The sequence below is a fragment of the Gymnoscopelus braueri genome (genome assembly GCF_963280865.1).
Source record: "Gymnoscopelus braueri genome assembly, chromosome: 24".
NCBI classification, from domain to species: Eukaryota; Metazoa; Chordata; class Actinopteri; order Myctophiformes; family Myctophidae; genus Gymnoscopelus; species Gymnoscopelus braueri.
The window spans coordinates 22,320,760-22,348,717 of NC_137626.1; the positions used below are offsets into that span (position 1 = coordinate 22,320,760).

Below are 27,958 nucleotides of genomic sequence, written 5' to 3' on the forward strand. Positions count from 1 at the left end.
TTCTACATTGCAGTATTGATACTTTTACTTAAGTAAAACATTTGAGTACTTTGGTCCCTGGCTGGCCAACTAGTCCATGTAGGAATCCCGGAAATCGTTAAATAGGGAAATATGCGGAAGGAAGCACCACTGTTGGGTGGAAAACACCCCTCTTTCTTTGGTGTTTCGCCCAGGTGGGCGTGGTTATATGCCTAAACCTAACCCCTAACCTCAAAAACTATGCCTCAAAACCACGCCCACCTGGTCGAAACCACAAAGAAAGAGTCTCTCCCTTGAAAACATAGATATAATGATAATATGGTTGAAAAGACAACAGTCTGTCGGGTCGCAACCAGTTTATTGACGGTTCGCAGATCATTCTGAGAAGGATCGAATCCTGTCGCTCTCTGTCTCACACACACACACACACACACACACACACACACACACACACACACACACACACACACACACGGACCATGAACGGCACTCCAGAGCCTGTGAACGGCATCGGATTCGGCAGCAGTAGTGGTCTGGGTCGCAGACGGTCATCATGGACCGTGGTGGTGGTTCTTCTGTCAGCCCTGGGTTCTGCTGTCGCCCTGTCAGCTGTTGGGGCTTTCTGCGCCCTCCTCTATCCCGTACTGAAAGGTATAGGTGCCTACCGCGTGTGTGTGTGTGTGTGTGTGTGTGTGTGTGTGTGTGTGTGTGTGTGTGTGTCAGTGGTGGAAAAAGTACTCACATATTTTACTTAAGTAAAAGTATCAATACCGAAATGTAGAAATACTCTGTTACAAGTAAAAGTCCGGACTTAAACATGTACTCGAGTAAAAGTACAACATTATTGGTATCAAAAGCACCAAAAGTAGAAAGTACTCATTATGCAGAATGTCCCATTTCACAAGTTTCAAAATGTATACAAATCTTTTGATAATAGCAGTGTCTGACACTGTGTCAGTGGTGGAAGAAGTACACACCAGCTTTTGAAAAATGTTACAAGTAAAAGTAAGAGGCATTCAAAAATCGTACTAGTTAAAGTAGGCTATAGAAGTATTAGCATCAAAGTGGCAAAAATACTCATTATGAAGAATGCCCATTTCAGAACCATATCATGTTATTGCACTATAATTATTAATCATGAACCACTAAGCCCTATTTTAAACTTGGGCTGTTTGAAAATAGCTGATCTACAAGCTCACAACTCATCTCCTTGTTATGAGCTTGTAGATGAGCTATTTTCAAAGAATTTATAATCTTTTTGATTAATAATTTGATCTATTATTAATAATCTCAATCTCCAAAGCTGTCAAATAATTGAATGTATAAGTATTAGAAATTAAAATAGTAAAGTAAAGTAAAAGTACCTTGAAATTATACTTAAGTGCAGTACTCAGTAACTCAACTCATCAGTAATAATAGTAGCAAGTTGATTAATCACTGTAATAATGTCATTTCAGAGCTCCGGGTTGGAACTGTGCGAGGAGTGGATGGGACTGAAGTTAGGATACTTGGTGAGGAATACTTTTTTGTCACGATTTCAGTGATGTTGTACGATTTAGAATTCAGCAGCCTGCTGAAATATTTTACTTAAATTAAACTAGCAACACCACAATCTTGAAATATCAGGTAAAATCCTGTAATCAAAACGACTGAAAATACTCAAGCATTGGCATCAAAATATACTTACAGTACCAAATGCAAAAGTGGGCTACTCATTATGCAGAATGGCCCATTCCGCAATCATATCATATTGCTGGACTGTATTGACAAATTAGTAATGCATTAATGTGTTTGTCAGTTTAATGTCGCAGTGGGTGAAGGTGGGGATGATTTTAATTATGTTCTGCTGGGTAGCTTAACCTATTATAATACGTCATTTCTCAGTTAATGTTTATTGTGTATTAATAGTCTAAATCTGCGATGTAACTAGCTTACTGTATTCACTTTCTGCCTAGTTGTAACTCCCTGCATTCACCATGCAACTTCTAGCTGAAGGGCAGTGTTCAACAGGGCTCTCTGTGCAGGTTTCTGGAGTATCCTGGTGATGTCATTATTAGGTGGCTGCATCTGCTGTGTGTTCTCATTGACTATCACCTACCTGGACTCATACGAACCTGGCGTGGTCCCTCCAATGCCCCTGACACTCTCACACTTCAGGTATCACACACACATACACGTTTGCTCAACAGTGCAATTTCTACTACAGCCAGACCAACATATCGGCTATTATTTAACTTTTCTCACACGTTTGCTCAACAGTGCAATTTCTACTACAGCCAGACCAATATATCGGCTATTATTTAACTTTTCTCACGACATTGGTATCAGCAATTATGCAGCCGATGTGCCCCGAATTTTCTCCACTTTCAAGCTGGCATCCCTAATTTGGAAAGATTAAAAAGTTTTCAAAAAGTATCCGAATATTTCACACAGAGCAGATCTACAAGCTCACAACATTGTGAGCTTGTACAATGGCTATTTTGGAAAAGTTCAGTTTGTGTTCATTTTACATTTGCTTGTTTGCGTGTTCATCGAATAATCTGTCAAAATCTATGATTTAGGACTCTCCAAAATCGGGATGGGCATCAGACCCAAAAATCTGGCATTGGTCAAGCTATAATTTCTACACAAAATAAACCTCAGGATCAGGAACTAATGTGTGTGTGTGTGTGTGTTTCCCCCCCCCCCAGACCTATACAGGGTCAGTCTTTCCATGTAGGCTACAGTGTTGCTGTGCTGAACGGGTTCATGGCTACACTCACCGTCATCTGGAGCTTGACCTGACATACGCACATACAACCAAGCTCCCCCCTACCTCTCTGACCTCCTTCACCGCCACTCTCCCTCCCGCAGGTCTGGTGATGCCATCCTCCTGGTGGTTCCCAAGACAACACGACAAACCGGGGTGACTAGGGCTTTCTGTAACTCACTCCCAGCTCACATCAAAGCTGCCCCCACCCTTGCCTCGTTTAAAACCACCCTAATTAGAATCCCCCTTTTGCCTTTTGATTTGAATGATTTTGTTTGCTTTTTACCCTTTTAACTAGTTATTTTCTTATGTTTTTGTTTGTTTTGTAAAGCTACTTTGAGTACACAGAAAAGCGCTATATACATTGGATGTATTATTAATATACATAGAGGATGACCTCTATTAACACTTCAGTGGAAGGCCTTTATTCTGGATAATAGACTACAGTCATATTTTGGATAATCTGTTTATTGTACATGCACCTTAAATTGAACCACACAAATATGCTGATGGAAATATTATTCAGAATATTCCCCTGGTATATAAACTAAACATGCATGCATAATGTAAAATGCTGCCTTTGTAACCTACTGTGAGATTAGCTGTCTTTAGCATTCTAAAAATACACCTCACAGCGTAGTTTGTCAGTTGAATAAAGATTTAAATATAAACCACACATTTGGAGTTACTCACCTTTGATATAATGGAATATGAATCCAAAATCAAAGATAATTAAAATAGATTGTTACTTTAAATAAATGCCATTTTGCCTCACACATCAATTAACTTGTCATCCGTCATTCCAGCAATCATTTTGTAAGAGCATGTTCCAGGTTTTCCCCAAAACTTGATCTCTCACTTGGGAACAAATTTAAGTTGAGTGTGACTTGACCTGCCTCTGTGTCCCTCGTTATGTTTTTTAAACCACTTTTAACTATTATGGGCATGTCATTATTTGGGCATAAAAAAAGAAAGACCTAAAGAACATCTTTGAAAGTAAAAATAAATAGGGCTAAAATGGTCAAAAGGGTAGGTTTAGCTCTGTCCATGTCGATTTCAAGCTCTCATCTTAGTACGAGTGCACACTCCCTGTTCAGTTTTCACCTTGCCGTCCTCAGCACACCTCTCCTCCCACCTCCTTTTTTCAGTTCTCCTGAGCAGACCGCAGCTCACGGAAAAACAAGCTGAAAATCGTCAGCCCCAGGACACAAATCACCACAATCTGACAAACAGGACAAGTCAGTGAGTAGAAGAACCGGTCAGTCCGCTGTGGATTTGTAGGACAACAGAGTGAGGGACAGCATAGAGGGGACACGATATTATCTTGTGAGGTTTGATTCTTGGCAAGTAGCACGTGTGGTTCCAGAAGGAGTCAAAACCACAACACTACCTCTGAACACCAAAAGAATCCTCATGTACTATAACAAGGTCACAGGGCTGTTTTCTATATAGTGGTTCTTCTAAATGGCATAGTAAATAGCTGTCTGTGAATCACATGTCTTGGATGTTCTTCGTTCATGGGTTGCAAAAATAAACGAAAAGAAACAGAGTATGTTTGTTGTTCTATTTTGATTGTAAAAAGCCATGGGAATCTATGTACAGTAAAATCCAGAGTGTTCATTTAACTGAGTGCAAGTACTGCGTAATAGTTTACACTAAATTAACACTCCGGATTTAGCTGTGCACTATATCTGACATTCAAGTTCTACTTACCACGTTTGCTTAGCTGTATGAATAGGGATAAATGCTTTGTTCCATGTTCGAGAACAGGAAACTTATTCTTACTCTTACTCAGGTATGAATTGCTGTTCCAATTTTTTAATTATAAATGCAGGGATTATATCACTTAGATTAAAATGACCAAAAATGAACCAAGACGACTGTACCTAGCGGTACCTACAGTACCTGTGCTGTAATGTCATCTACTCCCGCACTATCCTCCCTGGTCCGCCTGGATCTACAAGATCTACTTGTAGATCTGCTATTTTTTCGGTACACAACACCTGTTCGCAACCAAGTTAGGCTGTAGCCTGTTCTTGGCTGTTAACTTCTACAATAAGGATTTTAAGAAAAAAAAGATTTATCAGATTTCTGATCCATTAGCTACTAGTTAACAGAAAATAATTATGGCTTTATAAGAAACAAAAAATAAAACAATTTACAGCTAAATGAATGACAACCAAATCTCAATATGGATTTAAGAGATACAATATTAAGATTTTATTTATAAGTCATCGACAGTTTCTCAGCTCTTTTTCAACAAAGCGCTTTCCCTGTTCCATCTAGAGTGGAAATGATTCACTGTACACAACAAGCATCAATAACAACTTAAATACAGGAGAGACAACCCCGCATACGTGTGTGTAGGGTGTGTTCTAACTTTAGGAGTATATTCACATACATGTTTATGTCAGCTGTGTGTGCCTAATTTATGTCTCACATGTCTATGTTTATGTTTTCATCTGTGTGTGGGATTCAGCAAATGGATGGCTCATCGATGGAGTCTGCTCCTTCCGTAAGTGCCTTCACACATTTTGCCATCGTCTGGGAGGCCCTGCTGATGGAGTCTAGAGAGAGAGAGACACAAAGGACGACAGAGAGCAATAATGAAAAGAAGGGTAAAAGAGCAGGGAAGAAAATACTATGGTAGAGAGAGCGAGAGGAAAAGCTTGATTGCTTTCATACACACACACACACCTGTCATGTAGAAGTCCTTGGCTGTGAGTTGAGGCGGTACTAGAGGATCTGTTAGGAGAGACTGATTCACCGCCTGAGAGAGAGAGAGAGAAGGCTCAATGAGGTCTTCTCTTGGTTCTAGTTCCCATGTGGGTAAGGGCTTATTTATACTTTGTAGACTGACGTATAAAAAAGCAACATTAGTGATCAGCCTTATGGCTTTGCAAGACAGTGGGCCCTATCTTGCGCAGCGCCTTATGCCTAGGCATTTCTTTTAAAAACATTTTTAAATGTTTAAAAGATAATAAAAAAATCACACCCAGTGTGAAGTGGGCGGTGTGGTCACAGTGGTCATCACAGTGATGGAAGTTCACTTAAAGAAAAGTAATATTGTGGACCAACCATTGTACACCCCTAACTAAAAAAAAGTGCATAGTCCTATTTATAGGGCTATGTACATGTGTCATGTTTCACTAGCCAATCATAGTCCTGAATAGACTGTGATTGGCCAATCACGGTGCAGGGTTAGGGGGGTACACTGGTGGCCAATCACAGCGCAGGGTTGGGGGGGTGCAATTTCCAAACCTCACATATAGGGGCGGTGAAACCGCCCAAAAATGGCTAATAAGATTAAGCATAAAGCCACGCAGGATAGGGCCCAGTGAGTCAGGACCCCCACTCACTGACAGACCAGTTCTGTTTCATTCGAGATTTAGAACCCATTCTTTTGTTTGTGGTCCATGTCGATGGACTAAACATGAAAAGTAAAGACGTACCGTAGATATGTGTATATGTAAATGTATCTTTGTTTACCTCTGAGAGTTCGTTGGCCTGTTTGAAATAGTTGGCTTCTTCCACGTCATCGTAGCGGACGAGGTTGGGAGACACCTCTGCCAGTCGGGCCCTCACCTCGTCTAAGTTGTCATAAGGCAGAGTCACACCAGCCAGCTACACGTGTGCACACACACACACACACACACACACACACAGATTACTATACAGTTTGGAAGACATTTCAATTGAGCATTTAAACAAGAACAAACATGTGCTGGAACACAGGTCATGAGCTAAAAGTAAAGACACGGTAACAACACTATTGCCAAACTCTTTGTTAACTGATGGTGTCTCAATTAGGAGTGAAAAGATTATTTGAATAATCCATTAGTCGAATGAGAAAAGTATTAAAATAAAGTTTCCAAATTGTAAACATTACAGTCTGTTTTTCTCAAAATTGTTTTTTTAATTCAACATTAAATCAATTGCAAAATGTCTGGTCATACAACGTGATGAGCATTTACCTCAATCAAATAATCGTCAAAACAATCGACAGATCAAAGGATTAATTATCTACATAGTTAGTTTCAGCAAGGGTCGCAACACGTTGTGAGCTTGTAGATCGGCTATTTTCAAATATCCTACGTATAAAATAAGGCTAAAGTGGTTAATGTATGTTTTATAATAGAATAATTTATATCTGCAAAGTAACTAAAGCTTTCAAATAATTGTAGTGGAGTGAAAGTACAATATTTGCCTCAGATGTAGTGGAATAGAAGTAAAAGCACTGAAAACTGGAAATACTCCAGTAAAGTAAAAATATTTCTAAATTGTACTTAAGTACATTACTTGAGTAAATGTACTTAGTTACTTTACGCCACTGGATGTTCTCCTCACCTCTGAAATGGCCCTAAGGATCTTCCAGTCCTCGCGGGCCATTCCTGGTGCGGTGACGGCCACGCGTGTCTGCTGGCTGCGGCCCTCCGTGTTCACGTACGTGCCCGTCTTCTCTGTGTAGGCGGAACCCGGGAGGATGATGTCAGCCATGGGCGCACCCGCGTCACCGTGGTGACCTGGAGCAAGAGGAGGAGCAAAGGAGTGTGCCGTTTCGTGATGCCAGCCATGAACATCACAAAGAGAAGGGAGTTGGATCTGAGCATGTTACATGCGCTCTTTTCCTAGCACATACCATACCGTTTGGTTAAATTAATGTTTTAGACAATAAAAAGAGTCCTGGATTGCAGCTTTAACCCATTAAGACCTGAGGCCGATTCTACAAATGTCTTCTAAATCCTAACAGTTTTATGAAACACTTATGTTGCTATAACATCAGTGGTTCTCAAACTTTTCAAGGACCCCGAAATTCTATGTATTTGGCAGACCCCCATCTCTAAATATTTAGTTCCAGGGACCCCCAGAAGCAAAGATTTGAGTTACAAATGTTCACTTAAAAAAAATATATATATATTCAATATTCACTCACTCAGTGCCGCGCTATGAGCTTGTATATCTGCTATTTTTTAATAGCCAAAGTATAAAATAATGCTTAAAGTGCTTAAACTCTAACATGTCAGATACTTTTCCGGTCTTAATGGATGAATACACCGGGCCAACTACAGCAAGTACCCTGGTAGATGATCAGGCTGTCTTTGGGCAGGTCAGCTCTGGTGATACATCCTGCGTCGGCTCCCAGCAAGAACAGAACTTTGGGCGGGTTCTTCCTGATAGCCTCCACGCCGGCCTTGTAGCCCAGGTCCAATGCCGCAACTTGACTGGCCACCCTGGTGACAGACACATGTCAGGAAATCAGAGCTGAAAGACCAGTGCTGTTGAAAATGCAGCACTGATGTAGAGAACATTATATTATATACATTTATCACATTCCCAGCCTTTATTTGCCCTGAGTGAGGAGAGTGATAAAATGATAGAGGGTGATGAGCTTGCACTGGATGATCAACAGACGTATATTCCCTAGGGTTTATATGGCAGCTGAACGAAGAGCACAGCTAAAGTTCCATTGTGAACTAAACTGGCACCATGACTGGCCTCACTGCTTAAGTACGTAACTCATCATGTGAAACATTGACTAAACTCAACAACCAAACATGTTTGCTATGGTTGATGTGACACAATTCACAACTGAGGAGACACTGGTTTATCCAGGCGTAAAGGAACCAAAACAGTGCAGAAAACAGACACCTTTGACAGTTCACAGAATGGCATTGTCATCATTCTTGATAACATATCTTGAGGATATGTACCTGTGTAGGACGTTGAGGACCTTCCAGCCTTCCTCCACTCCACTGCTACTCCTGGCGTTCTGGCTGATGGTGGACACAGCACCCCAAATGGCCGCGCTGTCGTCTCTCTGCAGGGCAGAGCTTCCCACCACCACCACAGGACGCTTGGCTGAGGACAGAACCTAGACACGCACGCACGCACACACACACACACACACACACACACACACACACACACACACACACACACACACACACACACACACACACAGGTAGTAACACATTTAGCCACATTTAGAGTCTTTGCAAATAACCTTTGTTTGCACCGTGTCGGTTTTGGAATATAATAATTAGGGACAGACTCCTCTGTGTGACTGTCTGTCCATTGATTGATTGCTATTGCGATGTCAAGAGCAGGCAGCTAAAAGTGAGAGGGACCGTTGTTGGATGCATGCATGTGCAAAAAGAACAGATCTACAAGCAAACAGCGCGTCGCATTGTTAGCTTGTAGATGTGTTCTTTTTGACGGTGGAGTATAAGTTAAGTTATAGGACTGCAACTCATCGAATGTGCATTCGCTGTATCACAATCTATACGATCTCTCTGAAAAGGCAGATCGTGGAGACATTGAGGTTTATTATCGTCATATTGCATACCACTAGCCAGTGGTATGCTAGCCAGTGGAACTAAATGGACCCTTATGGTTCCATTTGTACGCCCTCACAGCTATGGGGTCCTTGAAATGTAAAAGTTTGAGAACCACTGGGCTATATTATACTAGTATTTTTTTGCATGTGTCCATCCATTACCTCATTGAATGGGTGTGTTCCATTAGCCAGCTCCTGCAGAACGGAGGCCTCCTCTCCCAGATGGTCGTATGAGTAGCTGAGGTCCACGTCACGACCCACCAGGGCCACACGCAGATCATTGTGAAGCCAACTAATAGAGAGAGAGAGAGAGAGAGAGAGGGGTGCATAGATCAGCGATTCTCAACCTGTGGTTATGATGTCCCTTCTACCGACAAAAAAGAAAGAAAGAAATTTGAACACTCGTTTTATTTGTGATCTGGGCATTTCTGAAAAAGTCTACTCAAACTGGCCTCTAATTTGCTCCCCGACCGTGACATACAGTAACTGTCAGGCTTCTTGTAATAATCCCACCCATTTTTAGCAATGCAGCTGAAAAAGCCTCAGAACGTACAGAAAGAAAAACCTACCATGTTACCTTAAAACACGTTTGAAGGAATAAAGTAAAAACAAAATAGGCCCTTTAAGTCATTTAGGGAATAAAGTTGGGTGAGTGTGAAAGTACTATCTTCCCATTTGTATTTGTTATTATTTCTTGTCTCCAAGTCAAACCTATCAATGTGTGTGTGTGTGTGTGTGTGTGTGTGTGTGTGTGTGTGTGTGTGTGTGTGTGTGTGTGTGTGTGTGTGTGTTACCTCTTGCGGATGCGTGCGTTGAACAGTGGTGCCTCGTAGCGTGGGTTGCTTCCTATCAACAGTAACAGGTCACAATCTTCTATGCCAGCGATTTTAGAGTTCAGCAGGTAGTTGGAGCGCAAGTCAGTTCTGTGAAGAGACAGGAGAATGTACTTTTAGTACATGATATATTCTCACATTATCTATGTGACAGGGTTGCTAAGCAGTTCGGCAAATGCATTTTCAGGATATGAAAAGGTTCTTTAACTAGAGGGTCAGTGTAAAAGCTAAAGAAATATATTATTCCAATATGGGCGAAAACATTTGTATGCATGTATTCTTAAATTACATTTTTAGTTTTTTGTACATTTTGAAACATACGGTATAATGTATGTACTATGTCGAATTATGTTTTTGCTGTGTGGTTGATGCTTCATAAGGAAGCTGCAGATTTGGGGGTGAAGCAGGCATGTTTTCCAGAAATTCCTCTGTACCGACACTGTTATTTCCTGAATGCAGAGAACGTCGCAAGTCAAACCCTGGCGTCTCTCTCTCTCTCACCCTGCCTCGGCCATGGGGAACAGCACACACCCACACTCCTTCTCTCTTACCCTGCCCCGGCCATGGGGAACAGCTCCTCGGTACACAGGTTGTCTGAGTTGAGTCTGTTGAGGAGGTCTTTGAGTGAGACCAGAGACTCTGCATCCACCATGCCTCCTGCTATGGCAGCCACCTCGCTGCCCTGCACGCCCTGCAACTGAACACACATAAACGACCACACGCTTGTCAGTACATTTATCCCATATGAAGATGCAAATATCAACACACATCAATTTGGGTGTCCTTGACATGAAAATGTTTGAGAACCACTGATCTAGTTCACAAACATCCCAATCCACCCCTAGTGAGTAGAGGAAGAGTAGTAGGAGAACAGACTCGTAGACTCAGGTACGGACGGACAAACAAACAGACTTACTACTCCGGCCACACGCGTGAGGACATCCTCCCAGGTGGTGGTGGTCAGCTGACCTGAGTCGTCCTTCACCATCGGTAGGGTCAATCTCTGCCTCTTGAGCCCGTCATATGCAAACCTTAGGGGAAACACACACACACACATGGGTGAAAAAGGTTGGCTAAATTAACAATATAAATCCTAATAACAGCTGGGAGTAAATTCTGAATGTGATTAAGAGAGAGATAGATACCTGGTCTTGTCAGAGATCCATTCTTCGTTGACATCTTCATGGAGCCTGGGCATGACTCTCATGACCTCCCCTCCCCTGGTGCTCACCACGATGTTACTACCCACTGCATCCAGCACGTCTATGGACTCCGTCTTCCTGCACACACACACACACAGAGAGGGTAAAATTACATCATTTAGAGCTTGTTTTTGACGCTCTGACTTCCCATCAGCCGGTGTGTTTGCTTGCATGCAACACTTCAGTTGCTGTAAATAACCAGATTCCACTTCAGAGTCAGACACTGACATTGTGATAGCCTTAAAGCTACAATCCGTAACATTCATGTCCTACCGGGGATATGAAATAGGATCCCACACAGAAGCGGCAAAATAAATGTTATCAATCTTTTTTTCAGACAAGGTTTGGCCTTAAGGCCAGGCCACACCAATGCAACTCCTTACAACTGCTTACAACTACTTTATCCCCAAATGTCAGTGGTCTGCAACTGGTCAGTCCAGAGTCAGACCGCTGCAATTCCTTGCAACTGGTCGCAAGTCGCGACTAGTTGCATTGGTGTGGACTTGCCTTTATAGATCAAAATGTGTTCAATTGTTTGGGGGGGCATTTCCTTAATTAGTGTGGTTGCCAGACTATAGTACTCTACCGACTTTATTTCATTTTCTTTCTAGATAAACTTTTTTCTTATTCGCTACTTCTCCCACAGTTTATTTTTCCCAATTTCGTGCCATATGTCATAATGACCGGCTTCACCGGGAATCGACTGCTTGTACTTTGCTAAGAGATTGGTTGCATAGTTTAATTGATATTGATTTATTAGTGCATTAAATTTCCCCATCCACTTTAATGGAAAAGTGAAAAAACTCAAATTCAAGTATTTTTTTCTCAGAAACCGTAAGAGCTAGAGTTACCAAATTTGGAGGGGAGGTTCATAGTTTATTGCCAAATTATTGAAACAAATATTACACCATCATGGTGGCGCTATAACAGCCCACTTTACGTTTTGGCCTATAACTCTTGAACCGTAGGTCGTAAAATCAAAACTTATTTTTCCCTAGATTCCTTGGGTCATGACGCAACTCCCCATATAGGCCACACCCATTTGCGTCAGGATAGATTTTCCGCCATTTTGAATTTTCTGCAAAACACACTTTTAGCTCCTCCCACATATGTGTACCCACATAAAAGCGGTACACATGATCTCTGGACCCATGCGGTAAACATATACAAACGTCATTTTGATAGTCCTTACCGTTCGTCCGTAAATGGCTTCCAAAGTTAGTGGGAGGGGCCTGTTTTACCAAAAATGCCAGAAATCACGAACGAAACGTCCGGTCAATCCCAAATTTAAATCACATGTCGAGGGTGGTTTACTCAACAAATTCCCAAAAGCATTTCCACTTTGACCCATAGGGGGCGCCACAAATGCACAAAACGTAACCGTTTGATGCAAAAACATGATTTTAGGGGGGAACAATCCTCTCAAAATGTAATAAAAGCGATATCAGGAGTGACATGACAATATGATTGGCCGGTTACATTTGTGGGAGGGGCCTGTTTATTTAGTGGGAGGGGCCTATTTCCTAAAATCTAAACGGCACGTATCACGAAGGCAGGATCCGATCGGCACCCGATTCGAATGGCACGTCGCGCGGCCTCCGACGGTATTCCTCCCGGTGTATCCCTCGAGTCCCGGCGGCCGAGACCCACGACCGGCGTCGGCGCAACCACACTTTGCAATTTCCCAGAATTGAAGAATGTGCGCGGATAGGCCTTAGGTTAGATCACATATTTTAATAGCTTTTTTTTTTTTTGGTGAGATCTGATGTTCATAGTGACAGAACACTATGCAACCAAAGAAAAAAAAAAAAAAAACCTAAGTCTCGCTAGATGAGATTGAAATCTCGAGATTTCAATCTCGTCTAGCGAGACTTAGGTTTTTTTTTTTTTTTTTTTTTTGGACAGTGTTCTGTCCAAAGAACAGTGTTCTGATCTAACCTAAGGCCTATCCGCGCACATTTTAAGCTGTAGCGGACCAGGGGTGGAGTTATGAAAATGTTCTACTGTACCATTCATCCTAAGATATCATAACATCATAGAAAAGGTAATAAAACTTTAGTCCAAAATTCTCCTTTAAGTCCTATATACGTTATTGTACGATGAATAGCTAAAATAGCTCACAACACGTCGCAATACACAGCGTTGTGACCTTGTAGATTAGCTATTTTCGTTAACAGGAAAATTGGCTTTGGAATTTTTTTTTGAAAATGTTTGCACATTATCTCCTGTAATCACACTGAAAGTGGTTAAACACAGTTATGCAGACAAATACACACAAACTCCCACATGGTTACCTGGTCTCCCAGGGGCGGGCGGTGAAGGCGTAGGGCTTGGAGGTGAGCGCTCCAACAGGACACACATCAATGACGTTGCCGGACAGTTCTGACATGAACATCTTCTCCACGTATGTCCCGATCTGCAGGTTGTTCCCCCGGCCTGTCGTTCCTAGGTCTTCCACTCCCGCGATTTCACTGGCAAAACTGGTGAAGTCGAAGTGGGATTTTAGGGATGAGGCTCTCTTACAATAACATTTAAAGTTGAAGGAAATCTTCCACTTAACTAACCCTTATTATCATTATCCACTGTCCAACATTCCTTAACATGTTTATCAGACATAATCTATGTAATCTATGGTTGAATAATTGCAACAACAGAGAAGCTGAAACATTTGTAGGCTAATTTCAAATAATCATACAACTGAGTTGATGTTTGCATTTCTTATTTCCTCCCAATGTACAGTACAGTTGTTGTCAGTCCCTTATGTACTGCAGTTCCTGTCGCTGCCAACCTCCCATGTTGGTATGTGGAGGGTGTAGACAGCCACGTACTTCCATTGATACACTGCCAATTGTGTTTCTTGGAGCGCCAAGCCTGAACTCGGGTCTCCGTGGTCGTGGGGGAAAATATGTAGTTCAACATTGAAGGGAATCAAAATCTTTGGCATTCCCAAAGAGAGAGAAAATGTACTTGAGCATTTTAAAAATGTATTTTTACTTTTCTCTCTCAATCTCATTTACACTTACTGACCGGACACAGCGTGTGCACTGAATGCAACGAGTCATAATGGTTTTGATGAGCGGACCGATGTTTTTGTCCTCCACAGCCCTCTTGCTCTCTGAGAAACGACTGCGGTCTGCGCCAAACTGCATTGACTGGTCCTGGGAACACAGGGGAGAAGGGCGTTATTACAGTGGCTGGTATTGCTGGTTTTCACTGTAGCCTCTTAACCAGGGGCAGATATAGGCCTGGGACACTAGTTGTACGCATTTAATTACCTTGTAGAATAAAGTTACCTTATCAGTTGGCAGTTGGGGCAAACGCTCTCGCCAAAACATGATTTATGATTCTGTGCCTATCGGTACATATCTTGGACGGCGCTGAGACGGCTCAAGTGAACTTCGCAACGTTCGGCACGGCGACTCGCTTGCTCGGCGGTGCCTCTCGTGGCTCAAGTTCGCTTGAGACGGCGCGCCTCCGTCGCGGTCAAACATTATACTTTATCAGCCAAAACAATAGTCCGCAGTTGTTGTAGGTTCCGGGTGCTTCACAGAAGCGGGCGTGGTTTTTGGTAGACAAGAGGCAGTTCCGCGTTCGTCACAGAAGCGGCGTGTGGTTATAGCACAAGCGGTATAGGCTTTGGTATGTCGCGGCACAGCGTGACTAAAAACAACAGAACATCTACAAGCTAACAACGTATCACGGTGCAATGTGTTCTTAGCTTGTAGATCTATTCTTTTTGTCACGTGACATCCTGTAGTCTATATATTAGGCCGCTCGCATGCAGAGCGACACTACATTTCACCATGCTACATACGGTATTTCACGGAATGTTAGACATGTTTTGGGACATAACAAAAAACTATATATACCCAAACATTTCCCAAATCATTTAATTAATTCCAAACCTTTTCCAGGCCTGGAAAATAGTTTCTCATTTCAAAATATTTCCAGGAATTTCATGACCGTGGGAACCCTGTTTAGATAGATTTATGCTGTTTACTTGTCCGCAGATGCCGAGTACTGTATATTATTTAGATAGTAGTTATTTAGACAGATGCTAGGTCTGATGTTTACCTGCTATCCTAGTTACTTTTTATCTCCTACTTGTTTTCACTCTATGTTCTATTAAACTGAGCGACCTTATGTGACATATACCCCACACCAGTTCCTGTGATTACCTGCAGGTCACACTCCCCTCCCTGGTCGCAGATGGGACAGTCCAGTGGATGGTTGGCCAACAGGAACTCCATCACCCCCTCTCTGACCCCACGCACGCACGCACACACACACACACACACGTACACACACACACACACACACACACAAGTAAGGTAAAGTACCGTATACAAATCATAGAATCACATTCGAGATGACAAGAGCATTTAACCACATAAACTTTTTGTGTTTTTTCATAAAATGTATGCTCCATTTCATCATACTACAGTGTCACACAAAAGTATCAAAAGTAGCAGATCTACAAGCGCGAAACATGGAGCAAAACGACACGTTTTGAGCTTGGTTCTTGTTTTGAGAACCACACATACACACTGGTTGAAAAGCAAGGATTTCAATACAGGAAATGTTATTCTTGACTGGTTTTGCCTGGTTAAGTGACATTGTTGATGCGTGTGAGTCGGTGTGTTTACCTGGCTTTGCGTGTTTTTTCTGAGTTGGTGAGGATGTTCCATCCCTTCATCACTGGCATGGCACAGGCTGCCACTGGCTGGTAGACACACATGCAAAAACACACGCACACGTGCACAGTGAGTTAATATATTATGGTAAAAAAAAAAAACACCACCATTATCAGAGATTTTAAAAACGTCCTCGCTACGAAACACAAAGAAGGACAATTGACTCAGAGCTTTATTTATCACTGGCTACATTTACATGGACACTATACTGTCTGCAGCTTATTCAGAATATGCAATTCATATGCAACTTAGAATGTCTGCTTTCCTTTGAGCCACAAAAGAATATTATGTGGACATCTGTAACTAATACAAAGTAGTTATCAATAGAAGGATGTAGGTAAATGGTGCGTTCCTTCATCTGGGGGTAAAAGTGCAAACAATCGATTTAACTGATGATTCAAAAATAATACATTTTATTAAACATTGCTGGGGGGGATTTTATAAAAAAAAAAAGAAAAGCAAATCTACAGTATAAGCACATGTCGCGATGCAACGAGATGTGAGCTTTTAGATAGACAATTTTTCACTGTTGTATGACTAAGTCTAAAAAAGGGCTTACTGTAAGTGGTTAAGCAGACTAATCGATTACAATAAAATCTATTCGAATGTTTTCACGTCGATTCACTGATATAAAAGAAATACGCTCTCTATCGTTTTATTAATTGAAAAAGTAACCGATAATAATCACTAAAACAGTTATCGATAGTTGCAGCCCTACCATCAACCTTTTATTCAAGAAGCTATTGGGGTGCATTTGAAGATACTAGCTAGTGAATGCTTAAGCCAGGTCAGATGTGTGCAGCTACCTTTGGGGCTCTCTCGATCTCCACCAGACACATCCTGCAGTTTCCAGCTACAGAGAGTCTTTCATGATAACAGAACCTTGGGATCTGGACTCCCATCTTCTCACAGGCCTGAGAGAGTGCACACACGCACGCGCGCACACACACACACCAATGATTCAAAACCAGGTTTGCCAAAATGTGTCGGCTAAATGTGATAATTATTGGTTTTGATATAATGTAAATATTGATATTGGCCAGCAAAAGCACAACATGCAGCCTTCAAAACTAGTCTTAAAAAAAACGGTTACAAATCGTTATATGGGAAAATCCTATTAAATACAGTCTAGCTCAGTGGTTCTCAAAATGGGGTCCAGGGACTCTCAGGGTTCCTTGAGCGGACCTTTACAAGTATGTAACTCTGACAGTGTACAAATGGAACCAAATGGACCTGTTAGGGTCCATTTGGTATACTGTCAAGAGTTAAAGGTTTGATGACCTCCATTGAGTCTCCGCCAGTCATCAAATTATTGGCTTAGGAATGCGACAAAAACTAAAATATCTCCATGAATTCAAGGCTTCATGGGGTGTGTAATTGATAGAAAATAAGTATTTTGGGTGAACTATTCTAGGTCCTTGAAATTTAAAACACTTGAGAACCACTGGTCTAGCTGTCCTGAGCAATCTTCATAACTATAATAAATCAACTGGTGGGAAGATGAAGCACTTGGGTTGTCTTGTTACCTGCAATACAGTAGTTCCTGCCTCCACCTCCACTGCTTTGCCATCCACAAACACTTCCACCAGGTTACTAGCAGCACGTACCGGGATACGCACTGCAATATAGTAAACACAGTCACACGTTATTATAATGTAACTTGTATGGCACAGTGTTTGTCTTTAAAAAAAAAATCTAATCATGTAGATCCCGGAATCTATATGGGAATGGCATAGCTCCAATGTAGATCTCAGACTCTATGTCATCATATGTCCAGTCATCTATGACAACAGTTCTCTATGACATATCTATAACGTAGGTCCCAATTTGGGCACGGTTTCAGCCTTTGAATTCCATTTTAAATTAGTTAAAATAATGCAAAAGTATAAAACTTCTGTGGCTTACTGGCAGTGTGCACAAGAAATGTGGTGCAGATCGGTCCAGTGCTTTACGAGATTAGCCAAACGCACACACACCAAACCTCTTACGTATAGACGGCTAGCCTCCTGCAGAGCCATGCCGTAAAAACGTCAAGAGACTGGCATCTTCCACATAAATAATGTAAATGAAATTACTACCACTGACAGATACTGCCGACTGATCCTCCCGGCCATAAGTTGAAACTTCTCGACAACTAAATGCAATGCATTGTTGAACCTCACTACCTTGATAAGATTTGTGACTAAGATATGCAATGTCACCTTGGATGTTTGTCTGATGCATAACAAAACAAAGTGGCTCATCGCGCATGCACACACACACACCTTTCCATCCCAAACAAAGTCACTTACCACTGTTCGTGGGAGCCAGGCTGCTCTTGGCTGCACCGGCCAGAGCTCGGCCCACTGTCGGGAAACGCAGCATGACGCTGTAAACAGATCACAAAGCTACGGTTAGATAGACATGGGGTAGGATCTTTTATCTTCATGTCATTTTGAATACACTGGTCCTCAATGTGGTTGATTCCTAGAACAAGCAATGGTCCACTTCAACATCCATATTGAGTAAGTTCATCAACTCTCCTTCAATCAATCCTCCTGAGTGCGAGCTACAGAAATGCCACAGAATGCCTGGGTCAAGTTCAACCCTTACAGACTGGACTTATCTCTGGAGTAGGGCTATCACGATTATGACATTTTACTTGACGATTAATTCATACAAATAATTGGGATTAACAATTTCATTGTGTGGCTTTTAGGCCAGATATAGCAAAAAACTTAAATACACAAAGAAATGGCTGACAATGATCGATACCAATAATCTAAATAAATAATGTACGAAAAATCAATAATGCCGCGTATTATGGTCAAAATACACCATATTTAATATGTTATACTCGAAATCTGTCAAATTTGACCGGCTAACAAACACCACGTCAGCAGGTTTGTAACACAATGCAAGGGTTAATACACTCAGACAGGACTTTTCTTTCTGGATGTATGGGCTGTCAAGGGTTGGTATTGCAACTCTAGATTCTAGATATTAAAAATAGAATCACATTTAAGAGTTGCTTGAGGCTAAGTGTAGATTGGGTGTCAGAGATTTAAAATGATAATAACATAAAGAAAACGTATCACATGGGGGTCCATGGCTTAAAGCAACTGTGGGTCCTTGAAATTAAAAAGGCTGGGAATCACTGTACATCCATGGGTATGATGACATTAGCATTGCCTAACAGTGCTGTCAACAACAACAGAGGACTTGCTGACCCGTGGGAACCTGCAGTGCAATGCATTGTCAAATGTTTCCAGTCAACACAAACTTGTTATGTTGTTGTGCAGGATAGGATGACCATTTTATTAACATTAACATATTATCCTTATAGACTGTAGCTCACACTACACCAGCTGCTAACGTGCATGCTAGCATAACGCAGGCTAAGATTATTCAAGGACACTCTCTGTTACATACTCGGGTCGACTGGGTTAAACGGTCAAATGCACCCCTTTTCCCGTTCATTTCGAACACAAGCATTCACAATGTTATTATATTATAAATAACACCTAAATAAGATGTTCTGTGTTCCTTACCTTGCCGCTATTTGGTCTTCTGGACCAGAACAGCGCTGATATTGCTTATGAACTACTAGCTATGGCGAATACAACGGAAGTACATCCACTAACCAGCATCAGCGTTGCCAGGTTTTGTGGGAGAAATAAGGTCTAGGAAAACAAGCCCAAAAGAAGCAACTTGGTCACATGAGCACTTTTAGTTTTAAACCTATATATGCATCGGCTATTTGAAAATAGGTAGCCAATCTAAGCTATTTTCAAAAACTCTGCAATAAAATGTGGAATATTTGATTTTTTTTGGGGGGGAAACATTCTAACAAAACAAATGCTCCCTGGGCACAAGACATTTATGAAAATATTTGAGAACCATTCGTTTAAATGTTTGTTTGTTTTTTAAACAAGACTAAATGTACACTTGTTTAGAAACAATCCCCCAAAAACTGCAACCCCGCAACTAACAATATTTACAAGCAACTTTACAGAAAAATAACCCCAAAGTCGCTTATAATAAGCGGACTTGGCAACCCTGAACCGCACACATACGTACTTCCGGTAAAGCTCCGACGTCCGACGATAATAATAAACCATAGTAAAAAACCTGTTATTATTTAATCCATGTGATAAACCTGTAATTATTTAATCCATGTGATAAACCTGTATTTTTTTTAATCTACTCCAATACATCTCAGAGGCAAATATTGTACTTTTACTCCACTACAATAATTTGAAAACTTTGTTAGTTACTTTGTAGATTTGGATTATTATTACAAAACATACATTAACCACTTCATACATGATTTTGGCCATTTGAAAATAGCAAAGCTTGTAGATCTGCTATTTTCAAAAGATTGTATACATTTGGAACCTGTGAAATGGGACATTCTGCATAATGGATACTTTTACTTTTGGTACTTTAAGTATATTTTGATACCAATACTTTTGTTCTTTTACTCAAGTAAATTTTGAATTCTGGACTTCTACTTGTAACAGATGTGAGTACTTTTACCACCACTGGGTACCCAAATAATTGATCAGAGACTTCAACTCCCATGATGCCCCGCGACGATGTTACCGGAAGTTGCTACGTGTTCAGTTTATGACAGTTTCAGGAAGCGTTTTCAACGCTCAGACGTCAACAAGAAGAAGAACAGGCAACTGCTTAGTTTCTCCAGTGAAAGAGTTCAGCCGAACAGGTAAAGTAGACCTGTTATTAAATAATAATATTATTAATTATTATTAGTATTATTGGAATACAATTTGACTGCGTTCTCTCCATGTTCTGCTCAGAAACTACAAGCTAGACTGACTGGCTAGGCCTGGTAACAAAGCTACAGCATCAAGCTAATGACGTTAGCTACTAGCTAAGTGTTAGAGTGTTTATTAATCGGACATTTCATGCAACGTTATGTGATGCGTTCCTCCAGTGGTGGAAGAAGTACCCAGTCCCATATTACTTAAGTGAAAGTAATACCACAATGTAGAAATACTCTGTTACAAAGGCCTGTGTTCAAAATGTTACTCGAGTAAAAGTACAAAGGTATTGGCATCAAAATATACTTAAAGTACCAAAAGTAAAAGTACTAAAATATTTGAAAATAGCAGACCTATAATCTATTTTCAAATAGCCTATGTATAAAATAGGGCTGAATGCATGTTTTATGATATAATGATTTATATCTGCACCTAGTAACTAAAGTTTTCAAATAGTTGTAGTGGAGTAAAAGTACAATATTTGCCTCTGAGAGGTAGTGGAGTAAAAGTATTGAAAATTGGAAATACTCCAAAAGTAAAAAATAACTCAAAATTGTACTTAAGTACTGTACTTGAGTATGTACTTAGTTACTTTACACCACTGGTATTGTACGTCCAAAAGCTGTATTCTTTCACTTGTTCGTGTACACTTAAGGCTTGACAATAATCCCTGTCATTTGTTGTCTGTCCCAAACAGTGACAAGACATCTATGTCACTGCCTTGTCAGAGTCTGATTTGACTTGGAAACAGTTTAAATAGAGCTGACGTGGTTAATGTATGTTTTGTAATAATAATCAAAATCTTCAAAGTAACTTCAAAGTAACTTCAAAGTTTTCAAATAATTTTAGTGCAGTAAAAGTACAATATTTGTCTCTGAGATGTAGTTGGGTAGAAGTACAAGTATAGAAAATTGGAAATACTCCAGTAAAGTGAAAGTACCCCAAAATTGTACGGTACTTGAGTAAGTGTACTAGTTACTTTCCACCACTGACTTTGTGCAATGGAAATCAGTCTCTTAGGGCACGGCCACACCAAACTATGGCTGCCCTCTGATAAACTCTTTTGCAGCCAGCGCATTCTGTTTTAAATAACCAGTGACGCATCTGTCACTCACTTTCAGGACCCTCCCCGTAGTCTGCAGTTGCTCAATTGCGAGCTTGGGAAGGTCTTGGGAAGGTCCGCCTTCGACTCACCCAATTGGACAGAGGGGTAAAAGCAGCATTTGTCTCAAACATTTATCTGCTTCAACTAGATAAGGCATATAGAGCGCATAAACGCACGGTGTGCGTGACACGTGGAAAGTTGCGCAAGACCATCAAACCACGCCATTCACATTGAAAAGCACTGGCAGATTCCGCCCCATAGGTAGAATAAGTATTGGAAAGGAAAATCTTGTACAACAAACTATTGGGACAAAGTTTTTCCATTTTGGCAGTTTCTTACTGCAAACTATGATGAATTATTAGCCCTAGAATGTCTGTGATCTTACATACATTTCAAGTATTCCAAATACACAGTCATAGATCTCTCTCGGTCCCCCACTGTGTAGTGCCGATCTGCGCGGGCATAAAAGTGCTCTAAACTCCGTCTGTACTCACCCAATAATTAATTCCTAAGACGTGTAGTCATATTTTGTCCTCTAGTTTCATATCCATGTGAAAGTTCTGCCAGAAAACGTGTGTTTAGTCAAATATCTCCACTTTTTCACGAGCTGCACACGGACGACTTTCTATACGAGGCAAGGGGCCTGGAATGATTGCAGCACTGAATATACGTAACTTCCTTTAGGACGCACAAATGTTTGGGACACACAATTGGCAGGTGATGTGATTCATTACCCCGCAGCAATCACATCACCTGTCAATTGTGTGTCCCAAACATTTGTGCGTCCTATAGGACGTTACGTATATTCAGTGCTGCAATCATTCCAGGCCCCTTGCCTCGTATAGAAAGTCGTCCGTGTGCACTGTGCAGCTCGTGAAAAAGTGGAGATATTTGACTAAACACACGTTTTCTGGCAGAACTTTCACATGGATATGAAACTAGAGGACAAAATATGACTACACGTCTTAGGAATTAATTATTGGGTGAGTACAGACGGAGTTTAGAGCACTTTTATGCCCGCGCAGATCGGCACTACACAGTGGGGGACCGAGAGAGATCTATGACTGTGTATTTGGAATACTTGAAATGTATGTAAGATCACAGACATTCTAGGGCTAGATGAATTATGGGAATTAAAGTCATAGCAATTAAGCGATTTCAAACTCCTACAAAGAGTTGATTAGAACGCCATAGTGTAAACACATATAACCATAGCTAAATTATTTCATATGGCATGAGATAAAATACTTCAACCATTTAAGATTGCTTCAGGATGTAATAAGGATGAACATAGAACTAGGAATTTGACCTGGTTGACCTAAAGGTTGAAATGTTCTAAGTAATGTCAACAAACTACTATAACTGTCCTTCTGGAACTTCTGTATTTCCACAGAAAATGAGGCAGCGTAGAGCTGGGGTTAAGCTAGTCTAGGATTAAGCTTACAAACAAATAAGAATGGTTTATTTGACCAGGTTTTCTTCCCCTTTCTTTCCATGTCCTCCCTTCCAACACCCCAGCACACACCAACCAGTTCTTCTCAGCTGGTTTCCGGCGCCATGTTGCCAACCACCTCAGCACAGGGCAATGGTGTCCCGGGTTCCAGGGACGCAGCGCGTCACACGGCGGGTGCCAAGCGCTACAAGTATCTCCGACGGCTGCTGCATTTTAAAGCGATGGACTTTGACTTTGCCGTGTGGCAGATGTTGTACCTGTTCACCTCGCCACAGAGGGTGTACCGCAACTTCCACTACAGGAAACAGACCAAGGACCAGTGGGCCAGAGATGACCCAGCCTTCCTGGTGTTGCTCAGCATCTGGCTGTGTGGTCTGTCTATGTCTATTATGCGTTCTATTTCATCAAGCATTCTAGATCACTGTTTCCCAAACAGAGTAAATATCCCCCTTTTAAAAAAATATATATATATTTCAAAGGTTTGACAAAAAATATCACAACTTTTCATCAATCAAAAATAATTTAAAATTTTTCAACTTCAACAGTATTTCATAAATGAAAATAAAAAACATTTAAGAAGTAGTGAAAATAGCAGATCTACAAGCTCGCGGTGCGAAGCGATGTGTTGTGAGCTTGTAGATCTGCTATTTTCACTAGTTTGGGTCCCGTGCAAAGTAATCTAATAATTTCTTGAGCTAAAAAGTTTGGGAACCACTGTTCTAGATTGTATAAGCAAGAAATGGATAGAAGACCATAACAGTGAAACATTTAAATGCAACACAATCCAGCATGCATGCATAACATTTATCCAGTGGTGTACTGTGGAGTTTTTAACTACTGGAGCGCTACTTCAGCTATCGCTACCTGAGCGATTGGCGATTGAAATAACCTCTTTAATATGTAGGCCTATTTGTTAACCAATAATATATATCAAATTTTATTTACTTGCATAATGGGGTTACTTTAGTGTTGTCATATGCATTTACCTTGCAGACTCCTGTAATTTAGTTCATCAATCCATCAGCCACTGTTATCCACCGTTCTCTTTGGACTGCTTGAGAACATAACATCTGACAGTATGCCTACACCTACAGTACTTACAGTAGCAGGTCACACAATGGACCATTGATATGCATGAAGCCATGGTCATTCCTATGTTAATTCACGCTGTTGACACTCTGCAGCTTTTGTAAGAGGTGCGTATGGTTGTTTTTGATCGATACGCGAGGTAGACTTACTCAGACGGGCGCCCGCACATGCATAGACATGCATGTGCGGGCGCTCCACCTCACCCCTGGATTTATCCATTATTTTCCTTTCTCTCGCCCTCTTTCTTCCTGTTTTAGTATTAGCCAAAGTCTTACATCTGCTTTTGGAGATGGCATTCATTAATCGTTCTGTTTGTCCTCCTATGCAGTGTCAACAATAGGGTTTGGCCTGGTGTTAGACATGGGGTTTGTGGAGACTCTGAAGCTGTTGCTGTGGGTGGTATTTATCGACTGTATTGGAGTCGGCCTTCTCATATCAACCATCATGTGGTGAGTACACAGTACAATGACTGTTTTCCAGGTGTTCTTGACATAATGGGTGATGGCATCAGAACACTGATGATAATACTAAGTAATAACATAAGCTTTTATTTATAAAACTGTTGATACTGATTGAATACTTCACTAGGCGTCATGCTAATAATACGAATGGAAGCAACGATGGCGGGCTCGTCTGAGGACGACCTAGTAGAGATTAGAGAGACACTCATCTTTTGCATGTGCAACGTTACACCAAACTTAAATTCAACCAAAAGCTTTTGTGCACACAGCCATAACGAGAATAGAGAATATACCACAGCATAATGCAACATGGGTCTCCACAGGTCGTGATCTTTAAGTATTTAGTGTTATTGATTTATCCTCTTTCAGGTTTGTCACGAACAAGTACCTGTTGAAACATCCCACCAGAGACTATGATGTGGAGTGGGGCTATGCATTTGATGTCCACCTCAATGCCTTCTACCCTCTCCTTGTCATCCTCCACTTCCTACAGCTCTTCTTCATAAACCGTAAGTATCTCTGTGTCTCACAAATTACATCTTTGGTTGTCCCACGTTATCCTATTTCCATTTATGTGTTTTAAAATGCTTGACACTCTTTTTTTTGTTATTTTATTAAATCTGGTTTTAACTCACTGAGTGCCAGAATTATTTCTGGCTATGTTGTCCCAGTGCCAGAGATTTTTTCAAAGTAAAAAAAATGTGCTTAGGAAGCGAGGTACAGCCTTTTTCAGTGTTTGGTACTTTAGTTAGTTATTCAGTGGATGGAGCTGCAAATCTTCAGATAATGATATCTTGGGTTCTGAACCTTTCCCCCCCCCTTTTTTTGTTTTCTTTCCTTTTTTTTCAAAAACACGTCAAACACGTCATTGGCACGTTGCGTCATAGCGGTAAAACACGTGAAACACGTCAATGGTACTCAATGAGTTAAGAGTGTACTAGTTTAATGGGTCATCAGCAGAGAAGACGTCCAAATATGGTGCTATTTGCAGTACTTATTGCCTCCTGTTCTGCCCTGTGTTTCAGATATCGTGGTGATAAACTCAGACTGGTTCCTGGGTTACTTTGTAGGGAATACCATGTGGCTGATAGCCATCGGCTATTACCTCTACATCACCTTCTTAGGGTACAATGGTGAGAACCCACTGCAATTTCTATCACTTTGGTCTCGGGTTTTGGGGTAAAAGAAAAATAAAGAACAAAGAGTACAGGCATCGAAAAGTGCCAGGGAGCCAATTTGTGTTGTTGCTATGAAGAATCATAGCCAAAATGGACAGTCAAATGATCTTAATCTGCTGCTGTCTCTCCCTCACCTCTTTTCTTCTTCTCCCCTCCTATTAATTTTTCCTACAGCACTACCGTTCCTGAATAACACAGTGGTGCTGTTGTATCCATTTGCTCTCCTGGTCCTGGTCTACATTCTGTCCATCTCACTGGGTTGGAATTTCACGCGTGGCCTTTGCTGGTTCTATAAATACAGAGTCCAGTAGGCCGCCAGATCGGCAGATCGCACGCGGGACATGGCTCGGCACTCCCCGGCTGACTCTCAGACAGGTAGCCGGATACGAAAGTTCCTTCCGACAGACCCCAATGTCAACATCTGTTCGATTAGTAGCTAACTCCTGGTCTGAGTAACCCTGGGTTGACTTTCAGTAAACGGTGGACTGATTAGACTGCTGATTGATAGTCTATTACGTGTTTGACCGGTTCACTGCGCGTTGGCTCTCTGTTTACTGTTAATCGACTCATTGCTGATCCCTGGTTGACTATTCAAATTGAGCTGGAGCTCAGTGGACAATGGAGTTGGGACTGGTTGCAGAAACAAGGGATGTAAAGTATGAAGATCCAGCCACGATTATTCTTTTTTTGTACAAGTTGTAAATAGTGTTAGGCTGGTTACGGCGTTAATATATACGAAAATCACTCTGAAGTGGAAAAGCTTGCCGTTATTTCTTTTGGTTTTTATTAAAAACAAAAACACAAAAAAATCTTTGAATCCTGCTTGTTGAAGAGAGAAAGAGAATGAGGGAAGAGAAGATGGTTGACTTGCTTTGGGGCATTTCTGTCCTCTTCAAATGTACATTCCATTCACTTTCATTAAAAAAAGGTTTTAACTGAAGCCAGAGTCACCTCAAGAAATGTAACATTTTCTCTGTTGTCACTCCTGTAGCAGGTAAAGTGAGAACAGTGACTGATGTAACTTCAATATGAATTGTGCGAAGTAGCCATGTGTGTGATGTTTGATACATTCAGTAAGACTTAAGCCTGCTGCTGAAGCAAGGGTGTAACCGGGGTATAGACAGTCCAAATGTCTGGGTTCTCTGTGTATGAGTACTGGTAGCACAGTTTGGGTAACAAAGACCAGATGTCATTATTTCACCAGAGAACAATGACTGGATAACAGGATCCTTTTCATTTGATACACACAAGATTTTGGATCAACACATATGCTTGTGGAGCGGCGCGTGTGAGCAGGGTCATTTGTCATCTCGCCCAATGCGTGAGAGTTGGCGGCTCTGCAGTTACCTGAAACTATATCGCCTTATCAAGCTAACTTGACCTATTTAGGTATCTAATTACTTACTGTCTGAAGTTTAATAATGGCGTTAACTCCGATGCGAAGCTCAGACTTCATGTGGCCAGTCTGTGACGTCAGTCTATGATGTATGACTCCATATTTGGGCAAAGTTTCAATCTGATCTGACTAATATGCGATTCCATTCTCCAAGTTAAATATGAAAAAAGGTGTGGGGGGAAAAGTACTTCCTTTGCCTACTGGCAGTGTGCATAAGACATTTGGCCCTGTTTCGTCCAGCGGTTTCTGAGATTAGCCCCAGACAAACAGTAGTCGGTTGTTATATAATTTATAAATTGAAGGATGTGTGCAGGATGTTTATGTGCAAGCAATTTGTGGGAACGGCACATTGCATATTGTGCGAGTACTTATACAGTATCTGTTGGAGACATGAAAGAACCCCTCTGTAGGATGATTTGTCACTTCTGACTTCTCAGCAGGCTTTTTTATGGGTTCACGAAGTTAATGGATAGTGAACGAATGTAGTCCGTTCAAATCAGTGGAATAGCCTTATAAGTCTGACTGATGTACAGTATATGCTTAATAACTTGATAATACGATGGTGAGTGGGGAAATTACCATGTGCAAAGTTAAGTGGTGTGCGTATTACACTATTGTGGTACACAAATATTTTCCCAAAGTTGGCAGGGTCTGGGAATGGTTTCATTCCTTTTCGTGGAATAAATTAATTCATGTTGCATCCTATTTTAGTGCGTCCA

General features: G+C 41.2%; 3 protein-coding genes across 3 annotated transcripts; 2 read left to right on the forward strand and 1 right to left on the reverse strand.

The window, feature by feature from the left end:
- Positions 1–264: 264 nt before the first annotated feature.
- arl6ip6 (ADP-ribosylation factor-like 6 interacting protein 6) lies at positions 265–4,278 on the forward strand. Its single transcript, XM_080423009.1, has 4 exons — positions 265–630; positions 1,437–1,490; positions 2,004–2,136; positions 2,670–4,278. Exons 1-4 carry the CDS (start codon positions 459–461, stop codon positions 2,761–2,763), a joined length of 453 nt encoding a protein of 150 aa, XP_080279135.1. The 5' UTR covers positions 265–458; the 3' UTR covers positions 2,764–4,278.
- A 642-nt stretch (positions 4,279–4,920) lies between these two features.
- ndufs1 (NADH:ubiquinone oxidoreductase core subunit S1) lies at positions 4,921–19,426 on the reverse strand. The gene is made up of 19 exons (XM_080422997.1): positions 19,325–19,426; positions 18,086–18,162; positions 17,321–17,412; positions 16,601–16,708; positions 15,747–15,823; positions 15,279–15,360; positions 14,128–14,258; positions 13,395–13,580; positions 11,044–11,178; positions 10,815–10,929; positions 10,450–10,595; positions 9,860–9,988; positions 9,228–9,357; positions 8,440–8,600; positions 7,805–7,959; positions 7,076–7,251; positions 6,218–6,352; positions 5,426–5,498; positions 4,921–5,295 (listed from the first exon to the last, which is right to left on the reverse strand). The coding sequence occupies exons 2-19, from the start codon at positions 18,156–18,158 to the stop codon at positions 5,204–5,206; spliced, it is 2,196 nt and encodes a 731-aa protein (XP_080279123.1). The 5' UTR covers positions 18,159–18,162; positions 19,325–19,426; the 3' UTR covers positions 4,921–5,203.
- Positions 19,427–20,398: 972 nt separating this feature from the next.
- Positions 20,399–26,652, forward strand: LOC308080910 (protein unc-50 homolog). The gene is made up of 6 exons (XM_080423006.1): positions 20,399–20,499; positions 23,181–23,487; positions 24,533–24,653; positions 25,035–25,174; positions 25,691–25,798; positions 26,018–26,652. The coding sequence occupies exons 2-6, from the start codon at positions 23,220–23,222 to the stop codon at positions 26,152–26,154; spliced, it is 774 nt and encodes a 257-aa protein (XP_080279132.1). The 5' UTR covers positions 20,399–20,499; positions 23,181–23,219; the 3' UTR covers positions 26,155–26,652.
- Positions 26,653–27,958: the final 1,306 nt, after the last annotated feature.

Excerpts from the sequence above, each read along its gene's own strand:
- arl6ip6 (XM_080423009.1), top strand. The coding sequence starts at position 459 with ATGAACGGCACTCCAGAGCCTGTGAACGGCATCGGATTCGGCAGCAGT. Across the intron at positions 631-1,436 it reads CCTCTATCCCGTACTGAAAG|AGCTCCGGGTTGGAACTGTG; the intron begins GTATAGGTGCCT and ends ATGTCATTTCAG. Across the intron at positions 2,137-2,669 it reads CTGACACTCTCACACTTCAG|ACCTATACAGGGTCAGTCTT; the intron begins GTATCACACACA and ends CCCCCCCCCCAG.
- ndufs1 (XM_080422997.1), bottom strand. The coding sequence starts at position 18,158 with ATGCTGCGTTTCCCGACAGTGGGCCGAGCTCTGGCCGGTGCAGCCAAG. Across the intron at positions 16,709-17,320 it reads CAGGAACTACTGTATTGCAG|GCCTGTGAGAAGATGGGAGT; the intron begins GTAACAAGACAA and ends GCACTCTCTCAG. Across the intron at positions 14,259-15,278 it reads GAGGGGAGTGTGACCTGCAG|GACCAGTCAATGCAGTTTGG; the intron begins GTAATCACAGGA and ends CTGTGTTCCCAG.
- LOC308080910 (XM_080423006.1), top strand. The coding sequence starts at position 23,220 with ATGTTGCCAACCACCTCAGCACAGGGCAATGGTGTCCCGGGTTCCAGG. Across the intron at positions 23,488-24,532 it reads GCTCAGCATCTGGCTGTGTG|TGTCAACAATAGGGTTTGGC; the intron begins GTCTGTCTATGT and ends CCTCCTATGCAG. Across the intron at positions 25,799-26,017 it reads CACCTTCTTAGGGTACAATG|CACTACCGTTCCTGAATAAC; the intron begins GTGAGAACCCAC and ends TTTTTCCTACAG.